The sequence below is a fragment of the Thamnophis sirtalis genome, unplaced genomic scaffold, assembly GCF_051295495.1.
Source record: "Thamnophis sirtalis isolate CommonGarterSnake01/CBP01778 unplaced genomic scaffold, rThaSir2_p1.2 scaffold_1, whole genome shotgun sequence".
In the NCBI taxonomy this organism is placed as follows: Eukaryota; Metazoa; Chordata; class Lepidosauria; order Squamata; family Natricidae; genus Thamnophis; species Thamnophis sirtalis.
In genome coordinates, this window is record NW_028261381.1 from 36,236,666 (window position 1) to 36,250,987 (window position 14,322).

Genomic DNA, 14,322 nt, shown 5'->3' on the forward strand with positions numbered 1-14,322 from the left:
ACTCAAGGTAGAATCAGTGGAAGGTAAAAATAGCTTCCATTTTAAAACTTGCATAGAGATACACATACAGAAATTCCTAGTCTACTAGTAGCTAAAGCAGATCAAGCCACTGGAAGAAAACAGAATGCCATTTCTATGACCAAATTCTTTTGCTGTTAAACATCCAGCATGCAATGGGAAACAAGAAAATAATAATGATCTTCTCATATATTTTCCAGCAGAAAATTATTATACCACATTATATATGTTTTAAACATGTTTTATACATGTTTTAAAGCTTTCAGCATTTACCACTTTAGCATTCACTGCAACAACAATATGGCAAATGACAACTAACAAGTTAACAATTTTCACAAAACTGGTTCTCTAGCAGTTTGCTAAAGAAAATTCTCTTTTTTAATGAATACTTCAAACAGCTGAATTTCTTTGGTGTGTTTAATGAGGTCTTAGTTGGGATTCCTGGAAGGTATCTACAAATTAGTATAATATATCTAGGAATGAAGGTTAATAGGGGTTGTTCCTACTGTTTTCAGTGCAAGTTCATCTGTCAGCTGTTCATTAGCTCTCATCTTGTCCTCCACTTCTTGTGATTTCTGGTCGTAATTAACAGCGAGTTCCTCCAAAGCCTGGAGAACTTCTTTAACTTCCTCTTTTGCAGCTTCATTTTCAATTTGAAGACGAGTGAGTTCCTCTTGTATTTTCTCATAATCTCTCCTGGTGGAAGCCAAGAGCTGAAACAGAGCGAATGAGATTAAGTAGTAAAAATGATGGACAAAAATAAAGTAATGAATATATTATATATATTAATGTTATATTCAATTTTATTCCAAATCAGGAAGGATAAAAATACTAAATGACCTTTAAAAAAATTCCAGTAATTTGACAGATAACCTGATTGGAAAAGAATTAGGTTAGAAGCTAAAAACCAGTCCCCAATAAGTTTTTGATATTAACCTAATAAATATACTCAACATTTCATCTTCGTAATATAGCAATTAATTTATGAACTGTATTAATAATTTAGTATTTAAATGCTGAAAAAATTTAGACTTGACATAACATGTATGAAATGCTGACAAATGTTTGGACTACACCCACAAGAAAATTCATCCATCATAAAGACTTAAGAATACCAGAACAATCTGTTTTCTCTCTATAATACTTGTATCGGCAACAACATTGGCGGATTTCATTGGTCATAAATAAATACCAGGCCTACTTAAGAGAAACATAGCCATAAGGCAGACTCTGGAAATCCACTCATTAGTGAACTGACCAAACAATTGTATAGACAGACTTAATTAGATTATAGAGAATAGCCAGTCTTTATATAAAGAATATTTTTACGCTGCCCATTGTATACCATGACTGGTATCTGGCACTTTTAAATCTGATTGTTAAATCTGATTGTTAGAAATGTTATTTGTCTTTAGGATCAAGAAGCTAGTCTTCTTTCTCAAGGAGAGAAGCAACCTAGAACTAAGGAGAAATTTCCTGACAGAACAATTAATCAGTGGAACAGCTTGCCTTCAAAAATTGTGGGTGCTCCATCACTAGAAGTTTTTAAGACGAGATTGGACAAAAATTTGTCTGAAATGGTATAGGGTTTCCTGCCTAAGCAGGAGGTTGGTTTAGAAACTTCCAATGTCCCTTCCAACTCTGTTATTCTGTTGCTCTATTATTCTATTAAACCTAACTTGATCAAGCACTATAAAGGTTGCCAGATTTCTGCATAATTAAATAAATAACTTACTTCATCTTGATCCAACATCTGTTGTTTTAGTTTCTCAGCCAATTGACTCTGCTGGTTAATTTCATCATCCTGCAGTGGACAAAAAGGGGTTACTTTTTATTTTTCTACCATTTTTATGCCTTGAAATCAGCTAGCTTCCACATAGGCATGGCAATAAATCTTAACTTTCCAGATACTTCACTCCATATTCAGGAATTTGCTTCTAGCAGAAGCTCACAGACCAAACTCAGCTAATTTAATTGCTTTATTGCAGTAAACAGAAAAGCCATAAATATGCAGAACACAGAAGCCAAGCAAATTCTTTTTCATCTCCTCTCCCTCTCTCTCTCCCTCCCTCCCTTTCCTCCAGGGGACTAAATCCTAGGTCTTTTTTCAAGTCAATGGAAATTTGGCCATTCCTTTTATAACATTAAGACCGAGGCAAAGTATTATCTTCAGTATTTACATAATAGTTATGTCCATCCTGAGAATTTCTGATTCCTGTCTCACTAGCTCATATATCAATATAAATGTGGATGCAATATTCCCCAATGTAAAATACTATGGAAACCGAATGTACCATTGTTGCATTACGGGGGGGGGGGACCCCCATCAAACATAATTTGCAGACTATAGAACTTTGTTCCAACCTTTATTACTAAAGCATATCATTCTAACAAATGCAAGCAAGTAGAACCATAAATCAATCTTGTCTAGTCCCCAGTGCAAGACTGATTCTACAGAACACAGAAATATTTTTCAGTTCGACATAATAATGGAATCATCTGGTTTTTATTCTATCATCTGCATCATTCTACGAGTTAATAGTATTTTAAATCAGCAGCTGGTTCCAAAGACACCTCAATTCTATCTTTTTATCTTACAAAATCATACATTTCACCTATAAATACACTAGGTTTGACTATTAAGAATTCCTTATTTTGTTTTTGAAACTTCATATAATGGAACCTTTGGTGGTGTAAAACTGTACCATTCTTCAATATGAAGGTGTAAATGTGTCATTTTTCTTTGCTGCAAGATCAAAATGCTCCTGCCTTAAAGAATTATTGTCACCGCCTACAAAGACCACTGCAAAACTACAGAATGTTCCAGAATGCATCAGCCTGAATAACAACTTGATTTGGCCATATAATACTGCTACTTTGAGTCACTGGTTGGTTTATGGGCGTTGAATGAACAGCTGAGGACCTGGATATTTATGAGACTAGTTATTTCCAATAGTTTCTCTCCATCCAATCAGGAAGAGAAGATCCTTCATTTTATAACCTGTCTTGTATAACAGTGGTCCCAAAATATTTTGGCACCAGGGACCAGTTTCGTGGAAGACAATTTTCCATGGACCCAGATAGGAGCATGCAACCTAGAAACCTATATATGCAGTTTCTCTCACCTGCTGCTCACCTCCAGCTGTGAGGCCTGGTTTTTAACAGGCCATGGATCGGTAATGGTCAATGGCATGGGTATTGAGGACCCATGAAGTATAAGGTTCTTGGAGGCAGGCCGCCTCTTTAGCTGCTTCCCTCCCCTACAGCACCTAGACTTTGACTTCCTTTGATCTTATTGGGATACAGGAAGGAAATAAAAACCTGACTATTTTTGGCAGGTTTTTGATGGGAGATGAATTGAGAGAGTTTACTCTTGTGTGAGAATAATGCCTCTGCATAATAATATCTATTAAGCATAGTAGCGCCTTGTATTTATGTTCTTGTTTTAATCTTAACTATGGTAGGATTGTAATATGCTCAACGTTGGTTGGTTATTAGAGCAGCATTGATTGATTATATGCTATCAAGTCATTTTCAACTCCTTCCCTTCACTTAGCTAGATTTTCCACATGTAGAACAGTATACAAAGCCTCATAAAATAAATATTGGCAACTTGTGAAAACAAAATGTCCAGATGTCCCTACAATACTTGTACCTAAATCTGAAAGCAGATTTTATATGCATAGACAATTTAATAAATAATAACCCCCCTGGGAAATCCTCTTAATGAAGCCACTGTGTATATTTCTAAATACATGTATGATTTCATTAACATATGTAGGCATGTATTGGACAAGAGTCTCTATATAGAGATTATTATTTTTGATCACAATACATTAGTTTTATTTATTTGTCTTCAAATAACTGTGACTGACTTTGTAAGATCGGAGGGTACCCAATTTGAAGTCCTCAAATATTTTGGTTGTGGTATCCAAACATCTTGCAAACTTTGTGATTTTTAATGTTGTAGAATATGAAAATTATTCTACATATAGAGTAACCCATATTTAATTAAAGCCAACTGCATTTACATAGCCAATACCAGCCAGCAGTATCCATTGCTGGATCCCCAAAATGTAAGTAGGTTTGGATGGATGAACATTAGGAGATTTCAGGATTGTAGTCTAAGTGACAAGTTGATAAAGTTCCCAGAGAAAGCAAAGACAAATCATATCCCCATTATTGCTAAGATTCAGACAAGTATATAAAGTTAGCAGGGATTTAGTTTGACTTGAAGTACACATTACTTTACATTGCTATCTAAATTAAATTATATATAGCATTTGTTCTTACTCTCCTACTACTTTCACCTGACCCTGTCTAATCTTTGTTACACACCCACTTTTGCAAGCCTTACTCTAATCCTAAAAGAGGCCGTGTACCACTGTTTTCAAAAATCCACATGAAATCAGTTATTTTACCTTTATGTCACAGCCAATATTGAAATTAAGTAATTATTTTTATTAAGTGAAATTAAAGAACTGCCATAAGACATTTTAAAATATCTGCTATCAAGACTATTAAGAGGATTCAGAATGAGTTATCTCCTCTGTTTCTCATATTTAACTTAATTATAACATTTTCTGATTTCTTTACATCTTAACCTTATACTGAAAGGCAAGAAAAGATGGAATATTCATATTATTATGAGCCGAGTAATGCTCATGTTAACCCCTGCATTTTGCCATCAAAACAGGAATCTTAAAGTATTTGAATTGCCACCAGGTAAGGAATGTCTCTTCATTTTTAAATCTTATTTTTAAAAAGGATTTAATTGCAACATGTAGACATTTGTCATGAAAGTCAATCACCTAAGTATAATTTGTGCTGCTTCAGTGTATATGCAGGGACTTCCATGATGAAATATTCTCACAAGGAAATACGAAAGAAAAACATTGTAAATACAGGAAACTGGAAAGCTGAACTGGAACTCTTTGATAGGAAATTAATATTCTACAGACTTCTGATATGAGATATGATTTAGTTACACATTCTAGATGTAATTTCATTACATTAAAAAAACCCAAAAAACTCACATCTATAACCTACATAAGTTGCTGGAGTTCTGTATATATTGCTGCAACCTTGTACAAGCTGTGTAACTTTTAGGGTTATCTATCACTTTCTTTGTCTTTCAGTAAGAAGTTATTTGATCATGGAAGTTGTTGAGCGTCTCCTTGGAGGAGCTGCGCTCGGGCTCCCCCAAGTCGGTGGCCCAGGAGAGCGAGACGTCCAGGATCTCGGAGGAGGAGAAGTCCTCAGTATGCGACTCGTCCAGGTCGTAGCTCTCCATGTCTTCAGCAATGCTGTTGTTGGAGCGGAGGCTGGCCGAGATCTGCGCCGGGATCACGCTGGTGATCTGGAAGCCACTCTTCTTCTTTAACTGGGTGCCCGCTGGATGCCTGACGCCTCCTCCTCCCTGTGAGAACAGCGCCAGGCTCTGCGGCGGGGGTGCACCAGGAGGGCAGGAGGAGACTGAGACAGAGGTGGCGGCGGAGGCCAGGGGAGGCGGCATCGGCTGAGCCAGCAGGCCAAGTGGTAAGTCCTCCAAGCCGGCACCATTGCTGCTGCTGCTGCCGGCCCACCAAGGCAGCATCGTGGGCTACGCCATCTTTTTCTTCTCCCACGTCTCTACCACTGAGTCAGGCTGCTGCTGCTGCATTTGGGGCCGGACAGTGGGAGGAAGGCCCGACGACGCCACCGACAACAACACCTTCCTCAGGTGCCGGCCCGGCCGGGCTGAGTAGGAGAAGAGGAGCCAGCCACTGCCGCCAACCCGGCTCCCCTCAGCAGCAGTGGCAAGAGGAGGTGACTGGCATCCCCTGAGGAGCAGGAGGAGGAAGAAGCCACCACTGGCAATGCAGACACGAGGCAGACGCTGACGCCACCTCACAGGGCACCCAGGGCACCCAGTGGCTGCCCCAGCCCCACTGTTAGCCTCAGGCTAACACCGACACGCCACCCTGTCAGAGCCGCCTTGGCAAGGCCATAGCTGGCTCGCTGTGAGGTGGGGTGGAGAGCACGCATGGCTGGCCGAGCTAAGGAGATGGTCCGCCTCTTCTGGAGCTCTGCTGGGCTGGGTGGGAGGAGGCGGCTGAGGGATGGCCCAGGCGCCGCCCCGCCACAGAGGTGGGAGGGGAGGGGAGGGGGGAGAGGGAGGCCGAAGGGCTTCGGCTCCCCTTGGTGGAAATGGCCGAAGCTCATCGGTGGAGGGGCAGAAAAGGGAAAGGGTGCGACCGCAGCCCAGCCACACATATAAAAGGACCATCGGGACGAAGCTGGAGAGAGGCCGAACTGTTCCGAATATACTATACTCACGAAATGAATCCTATGGTAAACAACACAGCTCAATTCCAACGCAATGTCACATGAAATAATTAAATCAAAATGAAAATAAATCAAAATCTATGAAAATTCAATATAACAATGCAATCAAAAACATTGAAATGGAATCATGAAATATTTAGTATAGCGTGTGTTGCTTTTACATCCAACAGATGGCGCTGGTTTTCAAAAAAGCATGTTTTACCTGTCACAGGTGTGACATCTATATAATATAGGTATAAAAACCGTGCATATTCGAAGGCAACGTTGTGTCAAAATTTCAAAGCAATCGGCGAAGAACTTTCGGAGATTTAAGATTTTGAACAAACAAACATTTACATTTTTATTTATATAGATTATAGTATATATAGAGTATAGTATATACTACCTTTTGCAGAGTTCAAAGCACACACTGGTTTTAGTTATAAAGACATATTAATTACGTGTAACCAACAAACAATTGAAAGGAAATTATGAATGCACCTTATCATCCAACTGTCTGTAGAGACTAGTAACCTCTTCTTCATATTTCCCCTTCTCCTCAGATGAGATGCTGGCAACAACGGGGACGATGTTATCAATGATAGGCGTATTGTCACATGGCTCCAAGTTCTTTTGGTCTTTTGCACTGATTTGCTCTTCCTCTGGTACCGCCTCTCCTGAAAACACATTAAATTCCAAGAAAGTAAGCCTCAATCTTTACCTTTACTCAGTGGTGGGATTCAACTGGTGTAACAAACTGGTTCACTGAGCACGCACTTTGCACACTCTCCGCGCACACAGTGTATTTGAAAACAGCTGTAAAACGTATTACCTTCTACTGCAGCTCCGGTGAGTAAAACGGCTGAGGCGCAGCAATCCGCTCTGCCGCGCCTATGAGATGGGCGTCAAACAAAGGAAATATAGGACAGACCTAGCACAGGAGTGGGTGGTTGGGGCCAATGGAATGCAACTATCAGTTTGCCCGAAATGGTCCGAACCAGCTGAATCCCACCCCTGCCTTTACTTCACCACTCCTGTTGGTACTTATAGATATTTTTTAAGGTATTTAATTTTGCCATCAGCAGAGTCAGATAGCTGTAACTATAAATAAATACAGCTGGATTATTCAAAGACATCATTCATTCCTCTACAGCATGTTTCTAAACAGAAGACTCTCTCTCTCTCTCTCTCTCTCTCTCTCTCTCTCTCTCTCTCTCTCTCTCTCTCTCTCTCTCTCTCTCTCTCTCTCCTTTTTTTTTGCTAGCTCTGATCATTATTAATTTGAATTTTTGGATTGGATTCAGAGATATGATGCAGCCTCTTGCCTGAGTTAGGAATGATTTTTGTAAGCTGTCATTTCTCTCTGCAGACAAAAAATCACTTCTAATATTCCGAACAGCTCCCAAATTGTTCAGCAATTGGGTGGCATTAATTACAAGAAAGGGCTAGCTTGTCTCTCAATGGCGAGCTCTTGAAGGACTTTACGCATGCCAAATGATCTCTTCCATTGGCATCTCCATGGAAACAAGATCCTCTGGATCAACTTTTTTTTTTACTTACAATCCATGGTAAATGTGTAAACATTTCTTGCTAGGACTTCATACAGTATGCAATTCGTTGATTTATCCGAGATATTTATAGTGAGATATCCAACTATGCAAAACTATTACAATTCTGCAGATGCACTATTTATAAGATAAACTGGGAACTCATGATACACAAGATAATTGAGTAAAGTAGAACAGAACAGAACAGAACAGAACAACAGAGTTGGAGGAGACCTCGGAGGTGTTCTAGCCCAACTCTGTTACTCTGTTCTGTTCTGTTGTTCTGTTCTGTTCTATTGTGTGTCATGAGTTCTCAGTTTATCTTACGAATATTCTTATTGTGGTTTCCTTTAAATGATTGGCCCGCATGGGCTAGAAAGGAATAAGACTCCAGTGGTGACAATAGATTTAGAGATAGTTATTGGTAGTCAGCTACAAGAGGAAAAAATACTTAGAAAAGGAAAGGCAATGTCTGTATTTTCCTGGGTCTTCCTCCTCTCCTTTATTAAAGATAAAAATGACATTTAGAAGATAACCTTTTAACATTCCAAATTACTTGTTTACTATGTATATTTTTTTTTAGTTTTTGATATTATTGGATATCAAATACACAAACAATTTCAGATGCAAGATTACAAATAGGAAAAAAGTATGGGATAATCAGTATGAAAAGAAAAGAAAGAATTTGGCAGCAGTCCATCTTTTTGTTTCTAAAAGCCAATTTCAAAGATTAGTGATAAATCATAGACACACTATAACTAAGCTTGAAGAGTCATCTACAATAATGACTAAAATGGAATAAACTAGGCTACATGTAAAGTACATGTTTATATGTTCATTTGGCATTAAACCCTATTCAATATGGAGTCCATATGGGGAAGATTGCACTATAAACACCATTAACTCCATGAATAGCTCTAGAAACATAGTGTAGATGATCTTTAAGAAATGCATAAGAATGTATATTCCAACATATATGGAAAATGTCAATTAATAGTTGAATATGAGCTCATCGTTATTATTCAGTACTTTTTAAATCCTGGCACGTTTTTGGTTCTGAATGTTAACAGAAATCTTATGATGGATCCAGCACTTAATAAAGCTTGACATACTTAAGTCTTACTGTGGGAAATTAAATTTTAGATCTCACGAGAAATTGAAACTTTGGAATTATTCTTATTTAAAAATAGCAAGAAAGGGGGCAGTAGAAATTAGGGGCTGAAAAGAAAATGATTACTCTTAACCAGAGAATATTAAAGATGTCTTTAAAACTTCTATTAAAAAAAAGAATATAATTTATCCCAAACTTGCTGAATTGCAATTTATTTATTGTAGACTTTGAATGCACCCTTTATTATTCTTTTATAAAAACCGAAGGCAGTGAATATACCTAATTCTTTGAGTGATGACTCAATCTCACCCAGCAAGATGACTAAGGTGGGACAAAACGTCTTGCTTTCTAGCCTGGTGCCTTAATCATAGTCATGTATCTGTATATGTATACTTTAAAGTAACTACATTCACCATGTTCCTTGTTTGATTCTGATATTTTAAGAAGTCAGTCAAATTCCAGAAACTTAAATATAAAGGTAACATTTTTACTAAGTGTAAACTATTCAATAATATCAAAAAATAGGGGGGGGTATATGCATATGAATTTAGAATACTAAATCAGAATATACTCCTAATGTTATCTTTATCTTTAATAAAGGAAAGGAGGAGAACCCAGGAAACTACAGGCATGGCTGCTTTACATCTATCCTGAGCAAAGTCCTTGAACAGATCATTAAACAGCATGCTTGTGAGTACTCAGATAACCATGCTACAATTAACAGAAGCCAACACCACTTTTCCCCAAACCAACCATGCTAAACTGACTTTATCAACTTCTTTGACACAGTGAATACCTTAGCTGATCAGTTTGTATTTTCTTTCTGGGTTTTTGCATTCTATCTCTCTATAGTAATACAAATTAAGCATTTCCTGCAATATAGCTAAATTCTGTGCTACCTTCTATTCCACACCTGGCATGTTATCAAGGGCAAACCAATAGCCAATGAAGGATGATGGAGTAGCAAGTATTTAAGACTGTGAGAGTACTTTAGGGAAGGAAACGTTCTACAGCATTTATCTTATGAGCTACAGCTTTTTTAATCCTGAAATTGTGTTTCCTGAATATATATTTATAACTTTTGTTCTTCTTATCTATCATAATAAAGGATGTTACCTTCTTGCTTATATTATGGTTTACAAACACAGAAACAGAAATCAGATTTTACTATCATGCAATGCATTTAATATGGAGAATGCCTTCATCTAAATCTTGTGTCCTACACTATTTTTGCTTTTAAGTTCATGACAAATTAAAATATAACTCTTCTAATTTATTAACCAAGTTTTTTTCTGTCTCTTGTTTAATCCAAACCTGCACTGCACTGAAACTATCACACAAGAAGAGGATTGTGCAGATTCGATGTTTGTTCTACCTTTTATACTTAATGAAGAAAATAGCACCACAACAGAACTGCCTAGGAATGAGCTCTATTGATATATTCCTAGAGATACAAAGAGAAAACTTTATCATTGCAAATATTTGGCTTACTTTTCAACAAAGGCTCTCAATAGTGAACTCACCATTCCGCCACCTATTCAGTTCCATCTCCAGATGCTGGATAACATTTTTTAATGTTTTGTTTTTCTCCTTCTCTTTTTCATATTTCTTTTTCCATTCTTCAGCAGTCAACTCAAGATTCACAGAAACTGTATTCTTAATCGTTTTCGCTCTGTCCAAAAAAACAAACTGAACAGCTAATGCACTCTGTTTAATAAGTGAATACTCAGATACAAAACGATTGTTACAAATACAGTACAAATTTCTCCTCAGGTTCAGTAATGTGTTCCTTGGTTTCACATTTTATCATTTGTTTTATATAGTTTATCACTTTTATCTCCTAGTGCAGAGTTCCCCAACCTTTCTGGTTTGGCAGCCTGGAGGCGAGGGCAGGCAACTTTACCTGCGCACATAGAAATGGACTGCACCCATGGTGCCCACAGCAATGCTACCACCCATGGCAACACTAGCACAAGTGGGGGTTGTGTACCCATGCACACACACCCACATATTGGTCACCCACTCACGTGGCCCAGTGGCCAAGAGGCCATGGCTCAGAAGTGGGCTGCAGCCCACAGATTGGGACCTCTGTCCTAATGCTTAATGCTCTGATCACCCCATAGCACTACTAGAGGTGTTGAAATAAAGCAATTGCCCATCAGCCTTCATTTCTCCTTCCTTCACCTCTCCTTCCTCCAATAAACAAGGCTCACTTCTGTTGGCTGAAATATTCAAGTTGCTATAAGGGAGGCTTATATGTGCTTGCCTGACAGTGATGTGAGATCTAATTTGACAGGTTTCCAGACTGTTGATGTGTTATTTGTTCCCCCAAAGTGCTGCCAAAAGGGAAGCTTAGCTTAGCACTGAACAGGTAGGGCACAATAAAAGAAACAACAGGTACAAAGAGATGGCTAGGTGATAATAAGAGGAAATTAGGGGAGAAAATGTGGAACTGATCAAAAGCACCTGGCCTGTCCCTCATCATCAGAACTTCTATACAGTACATTAGGATTAGAGTGTTTTATGAACTACAGAATAGGCTCAAGCTAATGTATACTATTAATTCCATACCTGCATGACAAACATATCTCTCCCTCTCTCTCTCTCTCTCACACACACACACACACATACACACACACACACACACACTCAAGGTTTTGCAATCAAATAAAATTTAAGGTGAAAACATACAGATAGATCTTGACATGACTGGTTGCTTGTCAACTGGTTACAACAGACCATGAAAAGGTACTTATGACTCAGATTCCTCTGTTTGGGGGGGGGGGAGACAGAGTCACATGACTGCACTTTGGGTGTTCGGCAACCAGCCCACATTTATGGTCATTTTCCGCTCCCTGCAGTCATGTGATTTAGTATGGTTTTGCTGGAAAATCCACATTTACGCCTGATTTCCAACAAAAACAAATGACCCATAGCAAGCAATGGTTTTGCTTAACAGCTGTGGTATTCACTTAACAACTAATGCACCCAACCACTACCACAAAAATGGTCATAAAATTGAGTCTGGTCACATAGTCACCCATTTTACAACCATCATGACCGATGACTGTAATTAGCAGCCTCAATTATGCTTGTAAATTGAGATCTACAATGTGTAGGGAGTTGGGCTTGATGACCTCTTAGGTACCTTCCACTCTATGATTCTATGACAAACAAACACAAATTGCAAAACAAGCAAATCAGAGAATGTGAAAGAGCAAAGGCTGGTAATCTCTCTGGTTCTCAAATGAAGTTTATATTAAAATATTCAAATTCCAAAGATATCCTGAAATAAAAACTAAATATATCCGTTCTTCACAGATCAAGTAAAAAAAAATCCAGCTGAAGTGCAGGATTGAATAGCTGCTAAGATGCTAAAAACAGAAGGCAAATTTAACTCATTTGAGAATCGGCAGTTTCTATGAATGGGAAATTTGCTTATTTTCTTTTTGCTGATTTTTGGCTCATTTTTCTTCAAAGTCCTCCACAGGTAAAAAGATCCTCTTCTTACATCTTCTTTATTTCTTTATGTGAATAAACAAGTCAGTCTTCTGCACCAAGGAATGACACATTTTAAAAAGTGGCTCAAGAGGCCTGACAATTAGCAATAGCAATAGCACTTAGACTTATTTACTGCTTTACACTCCTTTACAGCCCTCTCTAAGCGGTTTAGAGAGTCAGCCTATTGCCCCCAACAATCTGGGTCCTCATTTTCCCCACCTCGGAAGGATGGAAGGCTGAGTCAACCTTGAGCGTGGTGAGATTCAAAATGCCAAATTGCAGGTAGTAGAAGTAGCCTGCAGTACTGCAATCTAACCACTGTGCCACCGCAGCTCATTAGCTTATAGATTATATGTTATCTCTCCACTACTAAAGCAATGGACTAAAATGATTTAACCAGAGCTTGAAATGCCATTGATTGCTCACTTTATGACATCTGCAGACATATTAACTTTATAACCATGTGTATGTGTGCATGTGCACATGCGCACATGCCAGGAGTTAGGTCAAACAAATCTGTTTTGTTTTCTCGATTTCTTATTTTTCCAGTTTTAAACATTTCTACTTCTGTTTCATCTAAATCTTACACATACTATCATATTCATAATATACATATTTTCCCCCAAAATGCATATTTTACAACAATTTCAATGGATTTAATGTATTTTATGTTGTTTTTTAACAATAAATAGAATTGTGATTGGCATTTTTCTCTATTATGCTAATCATGATGCATTTTATTGGAGAACTATATTTCATTTCATTTGTTGCATTTATAATCTGTTACATGTGAGGCCTTTACTCTCTGCTCCACCAAATCCATTGAAAAAAAACCAGTGGTTTGATGCTGGCTGGAAGTTTAGAAGTCTGTATGTTTTTACAGGTTTTAGAAAATGTTAGTGACACTCCCTATCTAATTTATGGCAGAAATAGCTATTCACATCAACATAATTGCCAAAAAATCAATACAGTCCCATCAGCCCCTGAACCAGTAAAGCGTTGATGCATAAAATTAAATCACAATGAAAATTCTTTTGCTGAGTGCACAATTTTATTCTTGACTACTTTCTCAAAATTATTAGAATATCATTGCTGCTTGTTAGTGGAAATTTTCAGGTCCATCAATATTTTTATAGTCAGCTTTAATTGGTGAACGTAATTTCTGCTGTGAAATCTTGCTGCAACCCTCTTTCATATTTCTCAGCACATTTTACTAAATAACACAGCACATTAAATGGCAATTAAGTTTTTAAATTATTGTCTTTATAAAAAAAGAGTATCTGTCCGTCTGCCTGTCGGTCTTTCTCTCTGTGTTTGTATAGATACTAATTTGACTTTTTTTCTTAAAGCCTAAATCATAATTTCTTTGTATTTGTATTCATACAACATATGGTGCCTCTCTACTGAAGTTTATACTTAAAATACTGTATTTTTCAGAGTATAAAACTCACTTTTTTCCCTCAAAAAAGAGGCTGAAAATCTGGGTGCGTCTTATACACTGAATACAACATTTTTTGCCTCCTGAAACCCCACCCCCTTCACTAAAATGGCCGGGCAGAGCTTGTAGGAGGCTTTCAGAGAGCTCCTGGGGGCTGGGAAGGGCAGAAATGAGCAAAAAAACAGCCCGTTTTTTACTTGTTTTTGCCCCCCGGAGCACTCTACAAGCCTCCTAAAGAAAATAAATGGGCCCTTTTTTGCGATAAATGGGCCATTTGGGGGAGGTTTGCAGAGTGCAAAAACTTTTGTTTAAAATTTGCCTCTTCAAAATCTTGGTGCGTCTTATACTACGGTGCATCTTATACTCCAAAAATACGATAATCTGTTTCGGTTACTTTGATT

The 14,322-nt window shown here is 37.9% G+C and overlaps 1 protein-coding gene across 1 annotated transcript in view; it reads right to left on the reverse strand.

The window, feature by feature from the left end:
• KIF5C (kinesin family member 5C) overlaps positions 1 to 14,322 on the reverse strand; it is a 90,880-nt gene that overhangs the window by 26,057 nt on the left and 50,501 nt on the right. Inside the window, exons 11-14 of the mRNA XM_087710656.1 lie at positions 10,506 to 10,654; positions 6,826 to 7,001; positions 1,754 to 1,822; positions 525 to 731 (exon numbers count right to left, since the gene is read on the reverse strand). Of these exons, the coding sequence (XP_087566782.1) occupies positions 525 to 731; positions 1,754 to 1,822; positions 6,826 to 7,001; positions 10,506 to 10,654 (601 nt within the window). The remainder of the gene's footprint in view (positions 1 to 524; positions 732 to 1,753; positions 1,823 to 6,825; positions 7,002 to 10,505; positions 10,655 to 14,322) is intronic.